Here is an 18,185-nt window from a genome sequence, read left to right as displayed (position 1 = left end):
AGAATTCTGTGTCTCCCCTCTTCCATTGCTTCCAACTGATAAATCCCCAGCTTGCAGCAAAAATTCTTCTTGTTAGTCCCACAGTGCATGACCCTGCACTTTGGACTATTCCATCTCATCCCATTTCTATTACTCCAGATTTCAAGGACATCCAGATCTTCTCAACTACCTTTGAGGATCTGGGCCAAAGTTCCTACAACCAGAACTTATGCCTGGCCTACACACGTCGCTTGGTGCAGTAGGGGAAGGTGCTCAGATATCATGGCGATGATGAGTGCAACATAAGAACCTCTATAGAATAGAGCAGACATAAGCTGCACTCACTCAACTATCATTTTAAAGAAACAATGTAGCTAAACCAATGCAAACTCCCATGTGGACACACTTAAATCAGTTCACAGCTCACTAATAGCCATTTAGCTTGTGTCCGTTTCAGTTAAATTGGGGCTACTTTTCTGTGCATGCAAAATTGTATTATCCATGCACGAAGCTGAACAGAATACAGCTCACTGTCCCATAGAGAAGCTGATCTACAGAGAATCCTTTGCTGTTATGCCTTGACAACAGATAGGTGGCTGGTGGGCTGACACCACTGACCACCACTCTGACAGTGTTTCCTCGTGCTCCCCTATCTGGCTGTGTTTACCTTATACTTAGATTGGAAGTTCTTTGGGGGCAGGGACCGTCTTTTTGTTGTGTTTGTACAGCACCTTGCACCAGGGGGTCTGCTCCATGACTGCGGCTCCTAAGTGCTGCTGCAATGCAAATAATACCAAATAATAGGTCATGATAATGCAAGACAATTGAAAGGGGGAGATGTGGGAAGTTATTAGAAAAGTCCCCCCTCCTCCCAATGAAGGTGGTATCAACTGCTTCACAGCTCACCCTCTATTTGTGCAGCAGCTACTGAATTTCTGCCATGGGACTCTCAACAGAACATATGCACAGCAGCAAGGTCAGCATTGCTTTTCTTTTGCCACTTGTACGTAGTACAGCTGTGGTGTTCCATCCCAGAGGTGGCTGCATTTCAGCTGTGTGGGGAATGATCCCTGCAGGCATACAGGGCCCTGTCTACACTTCACACTAAGCCTGGACTCTGACTCAGGTTGAGCCCAAGCCCCCCCCCCTTCCATCCACACACAAATCAGTCTGACTCCAGTCAGCAAGCACTCAAGGTCCTGGGACCCTCCTAGGTGAGTGGGTTAGAGCTCGGGTCCGGCTGCGACTTGGGTCCTCTGAGCCCTGTCATTTTACAGCGTGGGGTGCCGCTCAAGGTGCAGACCTGAGTCAGGAGGCCCGCGCAGCGCCGTCTGGATGGAAACAGAGCCCAGATCCCCAGGCCCGGATTTACAACGCAAGTGTAGACGTACTCATGTCGGCCCAGATCTTGGGCCTTGCTGGAAGCAGGCGTGCCGTTGACCCCCATGGGTGGACTGAGCACAGGACCAGGGCCCTGGCGCTTTGGGATGACGGATGTCGAAATAACGCCAGATCATTAACATTACATGAGTGAGCTGTGAGACCGGGCTGGGCTGGGCCGGGCCGGGCCGGGCTCGCCTCGCCTCGCCTCGCCTCGCCCCCGCCTGCCTCTCCCTCCCCGCGACTTTTTCAGGCAGCGGCTCCTTTAAGAGCCTTCCTCTCCTTTAAGAGCCCGCAGCCGCCCTGCCCCTTTAAGGCGGGATCAGCCGGGCACAGGCGCGAGGATGCGCGTGAGCCGGCGGGGGGGAAGTGTTTGCAACATAGTAACGAAGATGCTGGCGGGCGGGAGCCTCCTGCTCCCCGGCCTGTGGCTGCTGGCGAGTTTTCCCGGCCTGCTGGCGGAGGCCGGGGGCGAGCGGAGGAAGGTGAGCGGCGGGGCCGGAGCGGGCTGCGGGGGCCCCGATGCTTTGCCCGGCCGCGGCCGCTGGGGCTTTAGTGGCTGCGGCCGGGGAGGGAGGCGGGTGTCTCTGGTCGAGCCCGGTGGCCTCCCTGAACGAGCAGCCTGTGGTTAGTTGCCCCCTGCGGCCCGACCGCCCCCGGCCAGTCTACATCTACAGGGGCCCTGCAAACAGACAGGGCGGGGCGGGGGGTTGTGGGTGGCTGGGTTCCTGCAGTTCGCTCTGCTGCGTCTCCCACCTTTCCCCAGCTGTTCTCGGCGGGGCTCTGCTCCCCCCCCTCCTCCTCTCCCTGGGCAAGTGGGGAACCCCGCCCCGCTGCGTGTGCATCCGAGGCGAGCTGCGGCAGAGTCACGCGACAGGGGGAGCGGGCAGCTTTGCTGGGGGGGGAGGAAGGAAGCGCTGGGGGGGGGCAGCAGGGCCTGGCTCTCAGGCGAGTTGGCTTCTGAGCCCTGCCCTGCGACCTGAAACAAACCAGGGGCCCTGGTGCGGGGAGGAGCTGCCTTGTAGCTTGCAAGCTCCCAATCAAGCAACTGGTGAAAAGGGGGGGGCAGCCTCCCCCACATGCTGAAACTTGAATTTGGGCCCCTCTCTGGCTCCGAGGTGCCCCCAGGGCCCTTTCTGCCACTTGCTGCTGGCTCTGAGGGACTGGGTGGCGCAGAGGGGCCTGCTCGGGGATCCTTGCTGGTCACTGTGGGCAGCCCGGTTTCATGCTGGTGGGACTAGGTCTAGTTCCCAGTCTGCGTTGCAGAAGCCAGTTCCCATAACTGGCCCCAGGGTCTGCTCTGGAGAGAGGGTGGGGAATGAATGGCCCGGGCAGATTGCTGTCAGCCTTCCAGGGGGTCCCAGCAGATGAGTAGGGCAATGAGTGCTGGGGGAACTTGCCCTGAAGGTGTCTGGTCTGTGGCTGGAGGTGGGTCTGTTCTTGGGGCATGTTAGTTCCCATGTGTAGTTTGTGAATAACTCCCCGCACCCCACAAAGGTGGTGATGGCCAGCTAACAGCCCCCTCCTGGTTGTCAGCCCCAGTCTGTGCTCCCGTCCCAAGCCGGCCTCTCACTTGGTGACTCATGGGGATGATGACTCCAGCGTATAGACAGTTTCTGTCTTTCTCGGGAAGGCCCTGACGAAGCGGGAAGTGGAAATGCTGAGCTGGTTCATTTCCAAGCCTGTAGGCTTCAGGCTAGCAGCAAGCGTGGAAGATGGGGAAACCTCCTCGCACTACTCTGCCTGGGGGAGGCAGGGAATGACCAGATCATGCCTTGAGGTCCCTTCCAGCCCTATGCTTCTGTGGTACTACGAAACCATGTTTGTCCCCATGTAACTATGGTGGTTAGAGGTGTGGTTTCTTCTTTAACTTTTTTTTACCACTATAGTTATACCAGTACAACCCTCCCAGTCTGGACACAGTTCTACTGGTATAAAGGTGCTTTATACTGGTCTCCCTTATTTTCCCTCCCCCTATGGGAATGGCTATATAGAATCCTATTTATGCTGGCACATCGCCGCCCCACTAGAGGGAGTTGTATGGCTTTAGCTGTCCTGAGATAGGTTAAAGCGGTACAACTTTTTTGTGTGTGTTGACAAGGAGATGTCTGAGCGTGGTTCTCCTCCTCCTCTCTGTCCCATGTAATCCGTGTGTTTGAAGCAAGACCAGCAGAGAAGGCCTTGATTCTTCCATTTCCCTTGCATCAGAAAGAAACCGAGAATCTTTGTCCTTCCATTCCCTTGGTTGTGGAAATTAGTCGCTAGATGCTTCGGCTTCAGTGAAGCACACAACAAAACAGGAGTGACAGGAGCCTTTGGAACTGGCTTGGATGATTCAGTGGGTCTCTGCCGTCTCAACCTCTGGAGCCTGGTGTGACTGACAGACTGACTAAGCCAGATGGTGCAGAAAAGACCCCTAAAGTGGTTTCCATCACATACAGGGTTGACTGTTTGGTTCGATGGCTCTCTGCACCCCCACTATACAAATTGTTCCAGCACTCCGATCCTGTAGGAGGAGAGGGAATGAAGCCTGGTCTGCTGGGGAAGGATGATCTAATGGTTAGGGGGTTAGCTTTTGGATTGGGAGTAGAATTCCCAACTCCGCTATGGACTCCTTCTGTAATCTCAGGCAAGTCACTTAGTCTCTCTGGGCCACAATTTCCCCCATCTGTAAAAGGGTGGCTACTTTGCTTCCTCACAGGAGATATGTGAGGCTAAAGACAGCAAAGATTTTCCTCCTGCCTAGATGCTGTGGTGACGGGGGCCCAGACGGGGAACTAAGATAGAGCACGGCATCCTAATGGGCTGATATAATGCGGGGTTCTGGAACCCCAGTGGCCCTAAGAACTCGAAGGCTGTTAAATGTTTCAGGTGTCTGACAATCCTCATCTAACCTTGCCCTGCTGGGCACTGTCAGGGCATCTGCTGAGCTCCATAATGGCAGGTGTGCATGAATAACGGCCTGCCCACTCTCTGCCCCCCAGGTGACCCTGCAGTACAACCCTGGCTTGGCCAGCTCCTCGGTCAACCTCCTGCATGTGCGGGCCGTGGGCCACAACGACACCCTGCACTACGTGTGGAGCAGCATCGGGGCGCCCGCCGTGCTGCTGCTCTACACCCGGAGCGAGCACAGCGCCCTGCGCGTCAACTGGACCAAGCTCTTCTCGTCCTCCCCCGCCGGGGCCCTCTGGATCGAGCCGCCCGGCAGCGTCCTGTACTCGACCGGGGTCGTCTTCACCAAGGTGGGGGAGTCAGAGCAGCAGGTGCTGCGGCTCGATGAAGGAGCCGCACGGGGGTTATCGAAGGCGGCATCGAGCTGCTCTTTGCTCTTGCCCATTTGCTGCCTAATGCAGCCTTCTCCAGTGGGGATTCCCCATGGGGGGGGGAGGGAAGGGGCGAGTGTTACCCACCATTTCCTGGGGGTGGGCACTGTGTCACGGCTGCTAGCTGGGGAACTCTGCTGCCTCTTTTCCTGTGCACTGTACCTTTAAATTTCTGGGGGGAGGGAGGGGGGAAACAAGCACCAATGAGCATGCAGGTGGGATGAAAGGAGGGGGAGGTGTTTGCAGCAGAGGGTGCCCCCCCCCCCGCTCCCCTGTGATAAGAGGGGGAACACAGGGTGCCCTGCATTGGCATGGGGCTGGGGTGGAGCGTGCACGAGTGTGTTGATGGGCCGGGGGGGGGCATGTTTGAAGTTTCTTCCCTTGCGAACGGAGGCCCCTCTCGCTCCTGCTTCCAGGTGTTCGAGTACAATGGGGCCAATGCGTCCGCCCTCCCTGAGGGGCAGTTCTACCCCCCCTACGACCTGGCAGGCTTCTCCTGGCAGAGCCTGAACCGCACCCTGAACCGGACGGCCCTGACGGCCACGTTCCGGGGGGTGGACACCTCGGATCCCGGGGGGGCCTTCCGCAATGGCACCATTTCCTTCAAGGTAAGGCCGCCTTCCCCCACCCCTCTTCCTTCCTGGAGGAAGGCCCTCGTGGCTGTGGTTAGACGGGGCTGTGTTGGGACCGGTTTCCCAGCTGCCAGGGCCACCCCCCGTTCTGTCCCTCCGGGAATAGAACCCAGGAGTCCTGACTCCCAGTCCCACGCTCTGCAGCATGCTGTGGGGTGAGAGCGTTCCCCAAGGGACAGGCTGCTCGTCGCTAGTTTCCCTAGTGGCCCAGCAAGACCCAAAGGTTTCTCTGGCCTTTTGCCAGCCACGGGACCGTGTAGAGGGGCTCTCAGGGTTAGAGAGAAGGGACCATTCTGATCCTCTGGTCAAACCTGCTGTATAACACAGGCCAGAGAACCTTGCTCTGTGGCTTCTGCATCCAGCCCATAACTTCTGGAGGAGCTAGAGCATCTCCCGAAGAAAGACCTCGAAGCCTTCAATTCGCCTGCAAGAGCTGGCGAATCCCCCAGGTCCTAGGCAGAGCCGGCACGAGGCATCAGCAAGCGAAGCAGTTGCTCAGGATGCCGAGCAGCTCAACGGGGCCCGTTTTGCTTTTTATGACGTGTCGTGAATAGACAAGGGAGGCAGTGAGGGGAAACTGAGGCACAAAGGAGGGAAGCGACTTGCCCGAGGTCACCCAGCAGGGGAACGGCAGAGCCAGGAATAGAACCCAGGTGTCTGGGGTCCAGGCAGTGATCATCCAGCAGCTCAGTGGCCGGGCTGGGAATAGACTAGAGGAGTCCTGAGTCCCCGCCCGTCGGACTGTGCTGTGACTTCCATATGCATCCGCCTCCAGGTCACGGCCTACGAGCAGAGCAGCCGGGACGGTCCCCTCCCCCGCCTCCTGCACACTGCCAACAGTTCCAAGGTGGAGTTCATCATGGACCAGGTGGCCCCCCGCGGCAACGGTTCCCGCTTCCTGCTGGAGGTGGTCACGGTGGAGGAGAAAGGCGGGCGCAAGCGGCTGAGGTCGGTGCGATCCATCGATGACGAGTTCACGCCCACCATCTTCGAGGTGAGGGCTAGGGGGAGCTGAGAGCCGGCTAGACACCTAGACAAAAGCCGATCGGGAGCTCGGTACTGCGGTGATGGGCACCGGGTCTGAGTGGATGTGGAATGGGAGGAGGGAGGAGATTAGAGCAGGATAGAATGTCCCATGTTGTGTGTGTGTGGGGGGGGGGGGGTCCCATTCTAATGGCTGGTGCATAGAGCAGGATAGAATGTCCCATGTTGTGTGTGTGTGTGGGGGGGTCCCATTCTAATGGCTGGTGCATATACTGAAGATAAGAATCTACTACCGCTGGCAGTGAGTGGAGTTCCTCCCTTAGCTCAAGTAGGAGAGGTGCAGGCTCTTGGTGCTGGTGACCTGAAGAGGTTGCGACGTTGGCGGGGGAGGACACACAGATTTAAGTCCCAGCTGGCCGGAAAACAAAACTTCCTGAGACTCTTGGCTTGTTTGGGTTGGAATTTTGTGTCTCATGGAGACTTTCCAGACTGCTCTGATTGTGAAGCTTCAGATTTGAGGGCTACCAAAGGGCCCTTCAGTTAGTATTTGTTCCCACAGTGTTTGTTTACAGCTTCTACAGCCTGTCTTTGTGCTATTCCGAAACTTCCCTGGGGAGCTGGGTTGCATGGGGGAAAACCCAGGCACGAGAAAGTGAAGTCACATGATTTTAAAGTCCGTGTCAGAGGTGGGAAAGGGGACTCAGGAGTCCTGGCTCCCAGTCCTCAGCCTTGACCAGCCGAACATATTTTCCTGGGTTGTGTCCCTGCCACTGGAAGGAATCCTGGTTCTCAGCCACCCCTGCCTGCACTAACCACTAGATCACGCTCCCTCCCAGTGCTGGATACACACCCCAGCCACTCTGGCTCCCAGCATGTACTCCAGTATGAGAGCAGCTGCTCGTCCTGCCCTTGTTTCATCTGCCCTCTTAACCTGTTGCTCTCTCCCCCTCGGGCCAGATGGCCCAGCTGGTGTCAGAGCCCCGCAACAACAGCCTCGGCTCAAGCTTCTTCCAGTGGAAGACGACGGCCTATGGCTCCAGGGATGCCAGCCGGGAGAATGCCATCCGCTGCCACTACCACCCCCTCCAGACGGCCAACCGCACGCTGCCAGGGCCCAGCATCCTGCACGCCTACTTCGGGGAGGGCCTGGGCCACAGCCTCACCATCGCTGCCATCAACATCTCCTTCGGGGGCGAGGACGGGGAGATCTATGCCGAGAAGGGCTACCTAAGCTGGTGAGTGGTCTCTCCTTCTGCTCCCCCCCTGCCTGTCTGAATGGTATCTTCCAGGCCACCTTCTCCCCACCCGTAACGTGCTAGGTGCTGTACATGGGCAGATGCAGCCCCTGTCCAGGGGAGTTCATGGCTCCCCAGAGTTGGCTGCAGTGTATGGGAGAACTTTCCAAGCTGCCCCACTCCCCGGCCCCACAACTTCAAGAGGTCAAGTCACTGATCGCCACCTCTCCCTGCCCTTGAAGTAGCTTCCTGCGTCCTCTGCCATGGGCGACTTCTAACCCCCCCCCCGGGGCAGGTTGGTCACGGTCTCCGCACAGGAGGGAAGTGATTTTTGTCTGAGGGCTTGCAGAAGAGAGGCATGATTCGAACCCAAGTCTCCTGAGTCCCAGTCTAGTGCCTTAGCCCCAAGGCCATCCTCCCTCCCGCTGGGGAGGGAGGAAAGAAGCCGTGTGACTTGGCGGATGGCGCAGACCACCGTCATCACTGACTCGCCTCTTCCTTTGCTCCCTGCCTCCCCCAGGTCTGCCTTGCTCGGCTTCGGCGTGCCCCCAGAAGACACCTTCTCTCCCCTCGTGATCGCCATCATGGCTGTGGCCCTGGGGACCCCCGTGGTGCTGCTGGTGGCGGGGGGCATGGTGGTGCTGTTCGTGCGGAGGACGCGCTATTCTGAGTACCAGCCCATCAACTGACTGACATGGGCAGGACTGGGAAACAGCTTGGCCCGGCCACGGTTCTCATGCTGGGCTCTCAAAGGGGCTGCTCCTGGGAATTTAACAGCCACGGTTACGTGACCTCTTCTGTCTCTCACTGATCCTGACCCTGCATCGCTCCAGGCTCGGAGGGGAATAGTGCAATGGACTGCAATGCTACCTCTGCACCCTCGGCTTGATCCTGGCTCTTACGAGTTCGGCATGGCGGGGTGGGAAGGACGCCCACCCTGTATTCAGAACTGTTTGGCTGTCGGCTGCCTTGGGGATGGACTCCTCCATTTTCCCGGTGATGTGTCCTACCACTTCCTAGGCCGGTGTCCAGCCCCTCCATTCACTCCACCCATCAGTGGTTCTCACCTGGAGTTCGCAAATCCAGACGTTCACACAGGGCGCTTTGTAAGGTGCTACCCGGCCTCTGTTTTTAAGCACGTTTCTCATTTTAAGCCCCCTGATGACAGATGCTGGCTGAAGAGGGGGTCGCTCATGTTCGCCACTGGGAAAATGATCTTCTGCCTTTTAAAAAGGATAAACCACTAGTCTTCTCTCTGGAAAGAAGCATCAGCGGCTGGGTCAGAGAAGGCAATGCGCGTTGTCTGTGTAGATCACCTGCCTGTGAGCTGATCCGTTACCTAGTGGTGCCTCTGGGGGCCCATCCACTTGAGTGTTCGTAAAGTCACCAACTCCCTCGAGGGAGACGGTGGTGTCCCCTGCTTCTAACACACGGCTGCATGCTCACCAGAGAGGCAATCCGCCTGCTCATTCTGACTGTACCTGGGAGGGCTAAAAAGTTGCCCTTTGCCAATATGGCAGAGGCGTTTCAAACCGAGCTGAGGACTGGGCTGCTTCATTGGTAGGGGTCTAACATGCCTCCCCTTAAAAGGGGCCAGGTTTGTATTTATTTTTTTGTCCGAAGGCTGGTGCTTAGCCCTGCCTGCAAAGTGGCCTCTTCTAAAGTACCTAAAGTTGGGGGCCAACCAAAACCTCCCCAGTCCCTTTTGACAATCATGGCCTGAAAGGTCTAATTCGGACTGTGTCAAGTGCTCCCCCAGCTTGCAAGTTCCTGATCCCATTTCTGGCACACTCCTACTCGCTCATAGAGCAAAGTACCGCAGGCAAACTCCGCTCTGAGCCAGCTCTTACCCAGTGCCCTCACTGCCATATTTCATTCAGTATTCGTGAGGCTATCACGGGTTTTCTTCAGATGCTTCTTTCACTTGTCTTTTGGACCAATTAAAGAATCTCTTTAAGACCATGGTGCCTTTCAGTGGCTTTGTACGTATGGCGGAGCAGGCGGGCAGCAAATGTGTATTACAGCAGTGGCGGGGATCCAGGCTCCGTGCTGTACAAACACAGACCTAGACCATCCTTGCCCCACGCATTGAAATAAATTGCAATGTGTCCTGCTCAGGCAGGACAGCCCGTTGTGGGCAGCAAGACCCAATGGTGGAAGGGTGTTGCAGGAACATCCATCTGGTGAAACATCATTGAAAGGGAGAGGATCTTTGCTAATTTCACTATTGGCTGGAAAAGGAAATCCTAGTTTCTTTTCTCTAGTGCTGAGCTGGGCCCCAGCTCTGGGGCCCGTTTTAATGTTTCAGCTTGTTTTACCAGCGAGGGCTTCTGGCTCTAGCATGGGCCACAGTAAAAAGCCAGTCCTTGAAGATCTCCCAGGCGAAGCTGGATGGGGGACCTAGGGAGGAAATGGCCGGGGCAGACTGTGTGTGATGGTCCTGCAGTGCCCCAGCCGGGAGTTAGTTTGTACTGTGCTGCTGCAGGGGTAGCTGTTCGGGTGAGAGGTGAAATGAATTGCCCAAGGTCATTTAAAGATCAAATATGACCCTTTGTGTACAAGGGTGGCTATTTAAAGCTAGCGTCCTGGCCAAATGCCAGATCTCCAGAACTTTACCTTTCTCCTCGCAGTCTCATTTGACAGCAGAGGTCGCTCCCCATACTGGATGATTGTTTACTGTTCCTGTGCTACAATTTTCAGCCCCAGAACTGGCTGCATTTCCCCAGTGGAAGGAATTACTGATGCATCCCGCCAATGTTTGTGATCAATTTTTAATGGCTGCACCTAGCTTCGGGTGCAACATACGCGAGAAGCATCCCCTCGTTCTGAGACTGGGGGGAAATGTCAATGTGGCCTGCAACCAGCTATAGAAGTACTGCAATTTCCTGCAGGCTAGAAATCCCGATTGATTGATTTTTTTTGATTGGCTCTGCTCCTTTTTATACAAAGCCGTCTACCTGGGTCACAGTAACTGAACCAAGCTGTGCAACTTACAGAAGTAAAAGATCCTTTATTTATTTATTTTTTTTCCCATGACAAAATTCAACAGCACTCTCTCTCTCCCCCACTGGCTTTCTGTTAGTCTCCCATCCAAAGCCCTCTGCAGTGAAGGGGAAACTCTTCTGCTCAGGGCCCAGGGCTCTGGATTGACTCCCATCTCTCATCACCACCTCCTCTTGGAGAACCATTCACCCTCGACAAGAATGTTGCAGTTGGTCTATTGTAAGTGATGTATAAACAAGAAAAATAGTCAGTGCTGAAAACCACCCTCTGCTGCTGTGGTAGGTGCCCGCTCTCTGTCCTGGCCATGGAAGACATCGCGAAGAGGGAGGGGTGGCTTTTCCTACACAACCCGGGCTTGCCTGCCTGTACTGCCGGGCTACCCATCCAGCCTGCAGCTTGCTTCACATGCTTGCAGTAAAAGGAAAGCGTGGGACCCTGGAGTGGGTTTTGGCCCCGAACTTTTACCAGCTGGGCCGTGAGAGCGCTGTTTAGAGGACAAAGAGGGATGTCTCTTTAAAGTGTACATAAAAAAGCATGTAGGGGGCTAACATCATTTATAAAAAAAAAAAAAATGTTTTGGCATGCTTGTAACACCACTCAACCATCCTGGGGTAACACAGATCCATCTACCCCCACGTAGATGGCAAAGCCCAAGATTTGCAAAAGCCATAAGGGACTTTCTGGGGGAGGTGCAGTTGAGCAAGTGCGATGGGGAGCAGCGGGGCTGTCTGGCCTGGTTTCCCATTTCCACAGGGCCGGGGCCTAGCTGCAGCCTGTCCCCACCGTTCACCATCTGCCCTGACTGGCAGATGGAAAAGCACGAAGAGGCAGCTCTCGGTCGGCAATCAGGTGCAGGCCAAAAGCTTCGGTGACATGAGAAGATGGCCAATGACTGACGGGCCAGCCAGCCAGTCTTAAGGACCTGGCTAGAGACTGAACGGGGCGGCTCTTGATCTGCAGGGTGGCTACATCCCTTTTAGATTTGCTGTGCTGAAAGGCTACATGGGAGGGTGAAGCCCACCAGCACCAGGAGCTGCTGCAGGGAAGGAAGGGCAGAGGGAAAGATGGGCCGGGTGAAGGGAAAGAAACCAAGACAGGAGAGAAGCAGGGATCCTAAAAGGGATCACACTTTCCCACGGAGCACCCAAGGTGAGACCCATTTAAAGGGGGCTGATTTTCAGGAGGCGGCTCCTTGGTTGTTTCTGACAGTGGGGGCCTATACGGGGTCTCAATTCCGACACCCAAAATAACAATTTTTTTTTTTTTTTTTTTTTAAATCTTAACCTGACTTCCCCTCTGCTACTGGCCACATTAACCTCCTTCCCTGAATTGCCCGGGTGAGGTGCACACAGCCCATAACCGGTTCTGCAGCGCCGCTGTGTTCCAGCCCCGAGGTGGCTGCCTTTCACTGGTGTTCTGTGTTGCCGTAGATCCTGCTCCCGTCCAAAGCAGGTTGCGAGACTGCCCTCGATTGTGCTGGAATGAAGGATGGGCCAGCGGTGAAATGCTTGAAAGGTACAAAGGGCTCAGGCCTCAATCCTGAGTGCTTCAGGATGCTCTTCTGTTCCTTTTAAGAAACAACGTGGGCCTGAGTTTCAAAAAGTTGCAGCCAGGCTTGTCCCAGACGGGTTGGGGTGTATAGGATTTAGGGGATTCTGCTGTGGGACCCTCTCTAGTGAGGTCCCCTTTGCTCTTGTGTTTTTTAGTGCAGGGTTTGTTCTTTCCCCGTCCAAAATGCTGCCCTCTGGAGCCTGTTATCAGTAAAGCGGTTCACGTCCCCTGTCGTGGTAGGGAATGTTGCTGGGCCTCTGAACGAAGGCTCCCTTCTCCAGCTCGGAAGAAGGTGGTGGCAGGGAGGAGAGACGCGGGTCTGAGGTGGAGCCGGCCTGGGGATGAGATCAGTCCTCTGAAAAGTGCCGGGTGGGCAGGGGTTAGGCGAGCGCCCACTCTCCCGTCTCAGGATCCACTTCTGTGTTGGTTTCTGAAAGAATTTCAACCACATCTGTTTAGCAACCACCCCTCACTCCTCTCTAGCCCTTCCCATCCCTGGAGCTCAAAGCCCCTTCCAAAGAGGAGTCAGGACCATTAGCTCCATCTGTGAAATGGGGAAACTGAGGCCCAAAGAGGGATGCTAAAAGTCACCTAGCCTGCCAGTGGAAAAGCAGGGAACAGAACCCAGGTCTCTTTTGAGTTCCCATCCCAGGCCCTTGCATCAGGCCACATTGCCTCCCTCTAACAGCAGCCGGGGCAGGGAGTGGCTGTGCCATAGGCAGACTCCTTCCACCCCCTCTGCCTGGCTGGCTGTTTTAGCAGTAAGAATCAGCAGTGAAACAGCTAACGAGGATGAGGGATGGGTTGCCAGGCAATAGGTTTCAGAGTTCAGGTGGGAGAACAGCTCCCATCTCTCCTACAGTTCGTATTTCAGGCTACAAGACAGCAACCTTAAAGACCAGCTCGGGGGTGAAGCCCACTACAAGGTGGGGCTATTTGTATGGGGAAGCAGATCCTGGGAGGTCCAAACTGGCGTGATATGACTCACCCATGCAGGAGGCCCCAGGAGATGGGGGCTCGCTGGCTGGTAGCAAAGGAACAGCTGAGATCGGCACTGAAGGTAGCAAGGCAGAGGCCAGGTTGCTGTGCAAAGGCGGCTCTCCCATGCTGCCTACGTACATCTGCAGATACTCCCCCGACAGCATCCTCAGCTGGCCTGTCTGGTGTTCCAGGGACAGGGGAGGGCAGGACGCTGGGTCACAGCTAAAGGTCTCGGCTGACGGCACCTCCGGGGGCAGGATCTGCTCCAGGTTGGCAGCTGTGGGCCTGGCTTCTGCGATGTCCTCCTGGGAGGACTCCATGCTTTCTTGGGGGGTCAGCCGGGAGGCGACCCTGGAGACCAAGTTAATGGAGGCCCAGCACCCTACCAGCTGCTGGGATGGGTCCAGCCTGATATCTAAGGAGAGGGAGAGACCGGCATTGCCGGGGGTGGGAAATGAAAGAGAGAGCTGCATTATTTTTATAAGCCTCACGTTTAGCTCAGTTTACCTGCTTACTGTTATTCTGTAAGAGTGCGTGGAGGAAATCAAAGGAGGCTGCTGGGGGGAAACGAGCAGGAAACAGAACAAGGAGAGAGACAGAGAATACCATGGATCACTAAGACATCAATGGGGTGGCTATTAATTGGGAAATACCCACCCCCCTGAGTCCAGCCAGGCTAGTGGGTTTAGTTTATCCAGGCCCAAGCCTAGGGTCAAAGGGACACTAACCCATGAAAGACCTCCTACCTGGAGAGGAAGGGGGAGGGCAGCAGCTGCTCCAGAGAGAGACAAGGAGCAAGGGGCAGAAAACACCGCAGGGAGTGTCTCTCTCCCCCAGTCCAGGGGGAATTGATCAAAGCGTGCAAGGAAAGGATGCTGTGTAGCAGGGTCTATGATAATACAAATAATACACGGTAAGTCCCAGGTGTGTAGGCTTGATGTCTGAACTCACGGCTCTGCCTGCTGCGCACCTGTGGATGAATGAATCCTACCGAGTCACTTCCATCAGCGGCAGGTCCCAGGCAGGGGGGCAGTTTCACTAGCGGGGTTGGGAAATGGAGGCTGCAGCCCCCAAGAGGCCAACACGTCCACCCCTGAGAGAGGGGCATGGAGCCGGGCCGGTCACCTGAGCGGTGCCCTCAGGAGGGACAGGCCAACTGAAACGCAGCGTGACCGATAACCGGGACACCACGGAAAGCGGAGAGAAGGGAAGGGGGTGCTTGAGATTAAAGTGAGGACACCTGGGTTCCAGGCATGGTAGGGAGGCAAAGGGAGACGGGACCTCTGGGTTCTATTCCTGCCTCTGAGAAGCAGGGTGGACTAGTGGTTAGAGGAAGGGGGCGGTAGGAGTTTGGACATCTCTGTGGTTATTTGTATTGCAGTAATGCCTAAAGGTGCTCAGTGCTGTACAGACACAACAAAAAGACAGTTCCTGCCTCAAAGAGCTTGTGAGCCGAGTTCTCTTCCTGTCACTAGTGGGGGAGTAATGTCTAGTGGTTAGAGCAGGAGACTGGGAGGTGGGACTCTTGGATTCTATTCCTGCCTCTGGGAGGGAGCGGGATCTAATAATCAGAGCAATGGGGATGGGGATCATGACTCCTGGGATCTATTCTTGTCTCCGTAAAGGAATTTAGGGCTTGTCTACACTTGCAAGTTAATTCGGATTAAGGTTGGGCATGAATTTAAAGTGCCAATAGCTATCCCTGACTAACTCCAGATGTAGGCAAACCCCTAGTGAGCAGAGCAGGACTCCAGGGTTCTGCTTGCAGCTCTACCACTGAATTGCTCTATGGCCTTGGGTAAGCCGCTTCCCCCGTGCCTCAGTTTCCCCCTGTGTGAAATGGGGAGAACGATACTGAACTAGCCCCGGGAGGTGAGGCTTTGTTCACTAATGTTTGAGATCTCTGCATGAAGGGCAAGAACAGGAGCTGGAGGCCTTTTATGTTTGTTTGGGACCTAGGCCCTGATTCCCAGGGACGCTGGGCGCTCCCAGCTCCTATTGACTTCACTTGGTGCGGGGGGAGGTGCTGAGTGTCTTCTGAAAATCAGGCCCATATACCGTATATATTTTATTACAGGCCCAATCCTGTCAGGGGCTGGGCATCTTCAATTCCCACAGGGGCACGGAGATTTTCAGCGTCACCCTCAGTTCCCGGGAGCCTTTCCAGTGATTTTCACGGGCACCGGATTGGATCCTTGGTGCCATGGAAATAATAGCAGGCAAACAGATGAAGCTAAGGTCAATATTGACCCAAGTGCTGGCCTGTGCGAAGCAGTGGGAGTTGCAGCTGAATACATTTTCCACAGAGCAGCTGAAACAATTGATGTTGGTGTTAGTGTTCATTTCTATTGCCCTGGCTCCTAGAGACCATAGCTGAGATCACAAACCCCCAGGGCTAGGTGTTGCAGAGGCACACAGAGAGGGAGACAATCCCCATCCCAAAGACTGTACCATCTAAACAGACAACAGCTAAGAGGGGAAACAGAGGCACGAGGGGGTCGCACAGCACAGCTGACAACAGGGCTCAGGATTTCTGGCTCCCAGGGCCTGCGTCGTGTTTAGTAGACCTTGCTGTTTGCGGGGGAGATTTTGAAAATGATTTTAAAGACACAAAATGATCAGATTTATTGTCTTTAATCTCCGGGTATCACACCAGCACGGAAGCAGCTGAGCACTTAAATTTAGGGCACCAATGGTTAGACGAGGGTAATTATTAATTAAGTTACTAGTCCAGTAGCATCTAGTGGCCTGTCATGGCAATCGGGGCCTCATTGGGCTAAGAACCGCACAGAGTCACAGTCCCTGCCCCAAGAAGCTTACAATCTGAATAGACAAAGGAAGGCCGTTAACCCCATTTCACAGGTGCAGACGGATTAAGGCTGAAAACCAAGCACCCAAAACCTGTTAGGCTGATTTGAAAAATCCACCCTTGATGGCTTGCCCAGGTCACGCACGGTGTCTGTGGAAGAACCAGGAATCAAATCCAGGTCACCTGAGTTCCAGCCCAGTGTCTCATTCACAGGAAGCACACAGTCCTCGGTTCACAGCAGGATTCATAGCAAGCCATGTCTAAAATAGGGCCCACGTGGAAATCTCCTAACTCCCATCCCCTCGAAGGGAAGGGGCGGTTCAGAACTGGAATTGATCTCCTCAGCCGGGGCCCCTGTCTGGCTTTATAACCAGCAGCACGACTGAGCGAAGGGACTGAAACATGCAGAAGGCTGCACAGCCATCGCTGCTGCTGGGACATCCCAGTTCTTCCCAGAAATACAAGGCAATTGGTTGCATCTTTCTCAGGAGGATCTGCTGAGAATTAAAGAACCTGATTCTGCTCTGGTTTGCCCTGAGTAGGAGAATCAGCCCCGAAATCTCCAGCTGAGATGGGACATGTGCTTAGGGGGTCCTCCACGGGTGGGAAACACTTTTTTGCTAGAGATGGACGCACACTCACGGACGGACACACCTGTCCCCTCCCTTCACCCACAGTGATCTCCCCCTCTCTTGCTCCACCCTAACATAGAGGCTAAAACAGGGCTGGGGAAAATGGGCGCTTGCTGCTCCTGAACAGCTCCAGGTCAATTGCAGGGCTGTGACTGATGAATAGTGGGGATGTAAGTTACAATCGCAACTGACAGAGTGAGAAGGAAACACAAATCACACACCTGGGCACAATAAAACAGCCTCCCCAACACCTTTAAATGTGGCTCACAGGCACCGTTTGCCCACAAATCCATCCTCCCCCCTCACCACAACACACACAACCAGGCCCCAGCCGGAGCCTGCTTCCCCACAGGACAGGAAGTGTCCATTTCAAAATAGGGAAGAAGAACCTTCCAGGGGGGAAGCCAGCGATGTGATTCTTTTAGTGTATCTGGGGTGAGTGGGAGAGGTCTTGGAAGAAAGGTCGCCTGGGGCCGGCAGGGATGGGACGAGGGTCCCCTGGAGCCAGTCCCTGGGCAGATCACTTGGCGCTGGCAGGCATGGGACCAAGGTTCCCTGGGGCTGGTGGGGGACATCCCTGGGGCTGGCAGGGGTGGGACCAGGGTCCTGGTAGGTGTGGGAGAAGGGGGGAGAATGGTGGGGGGATTTCAGGGCAGGGACCAAGGTCCCTGGGGCTAGCGGGGGGGGGACCAGGGTCCCGGGGGGAAGGGAGGGGTCGCTGGGGGTGGGAGAAGGATCCCCGGGGGAAGGGGCGGTCGCTGTGGCTGGCAGGGGTAGAAGGGTCTCGGGGGAAGGCGGCGGGCGGGGTGGGGGTGTCCCTGGGGCAGGCAGGGCTGGAAGCAGGCACTTGGCTCACCCGCCCGGGCGCCCTCGGGAGCAGAGCCCGCCCCTCTCCCCGCGGCTCGGCGCGGCGGCTCCAGCCCAGTCCTTACCGCAGGGGCCGGGGCTCCGGCTCTGCTTGGCCGCCTTCCCGAGGGCGCCGGGCGGCTGCGCTCTGCGGAACGGACACGGCTTCCTGCGGCCGGACCCTCGCTCCGCAGCCATGGCCCGGCTCCGGCTCCCGCTCCGGCGGCGGCGGCGGCTTGGTGGCGGGGAGGGGATCGCTAACGGCCGGCCCGAAACCACCCCCGGGCCGCTCCCCGCCGGCTGGGCGCAGCCCCGGGCGCGGGCGGAGACGGAGCCGGAGCCGCTGGCTGAGGCCCGGCTGGTGGGTTGAGGATTGGCAGGGCCGGGGCAAAGGTGCGTTCACACACCCACATGCCTCCCGGGCAGGGAGCCCCAGGCCAGAGGCTGATCGGAGTGAGGCCGGTGTAAATCTGGAGTCACTCCACTCAGTCAGTGGAGTCAGGGCTGGACTCGGATCTCAGTTATGCTGGTGTAAATCTGGAGTCACTCCACTCAGTCAGTGGAATTAGAGCCAGACTCTGATATCAGTTATGGTGGTGTAAATGTGGAGTCACTCCTCTTAATCAGTGGAGTCAGGGCCAGACTCTGATCTGAGTTAGGTTGATGTAAATCTGGAGTCATTCCACTTAATCAGTGGAGTCAGGGCCACACTAATTTACTAATTTCAGTTATGGTGGTGTAAAACTGGAGTCACTCCACTGAAATCAATGGTTTCGGGGCCAGATTCCGGTCTGTTACACTGGTGTAACTCTAAATCACTCCATTGAAGT

The 18,185-nt window shown here is 56.0% G+C and overlaps 1 protein-coding gene across 1 annotated transcript; it reads left to right on the top strand.

Annotated features, from left to right (window-relative positions):
* The first annotated feature begins 1,690 nt into the window (after positions 1 to 1,690).
* On the top strand, positions 1,691 to 9,495 carry GLMP (glycosylated lysosomal membrane protein). The gene is made up of 6 exons (XM_067569456.1): positions 1,691 to 1,844; positions 4,344 to 4,601; positions 5,099 to 5,290; positions 6,090 to 6,308; positions 7,256 to 7,533; positions 8,054 to 9,495. The coding sequence occupies exons 1-6, from the start codon at positions 1,704 to 1,706 to the stop codon at positions 8,220 to 8,222; spliced, it is 1,257 nt and encodes a 418-aa protein (XP_067425557.1). The 5' UTR covers positions 1,691 to 1,703; the 3' UTR covers positions 8,223 to 9,495.
* The last annotated feature ends 8,690 nt before the right edge of the window (positions 9,496 to 18,185 follow it).

The sequence above is a fragment of the Emydura macquarii genome, unplaced genomic scaffold, assembly GCF_026122565.2.
Source record: "Emydura macquarii macquarii isolate MOO-44397 ecotype Brisbane River unplaced genomic scaffold, CSIRO-AGI_Emac_v2 contig_2924, whole genome shotgun sequence".
Classification (NCBI taxonomy): Eukaryota; Metazoa; Chordata; order Testudines; family Chelidae; genus Emydura; species Emydura macquarii.
Note: the sequence above shows the minus strand (reverse complement) of the source record. Positions and strands in the feature narration are given on the sequence as shown.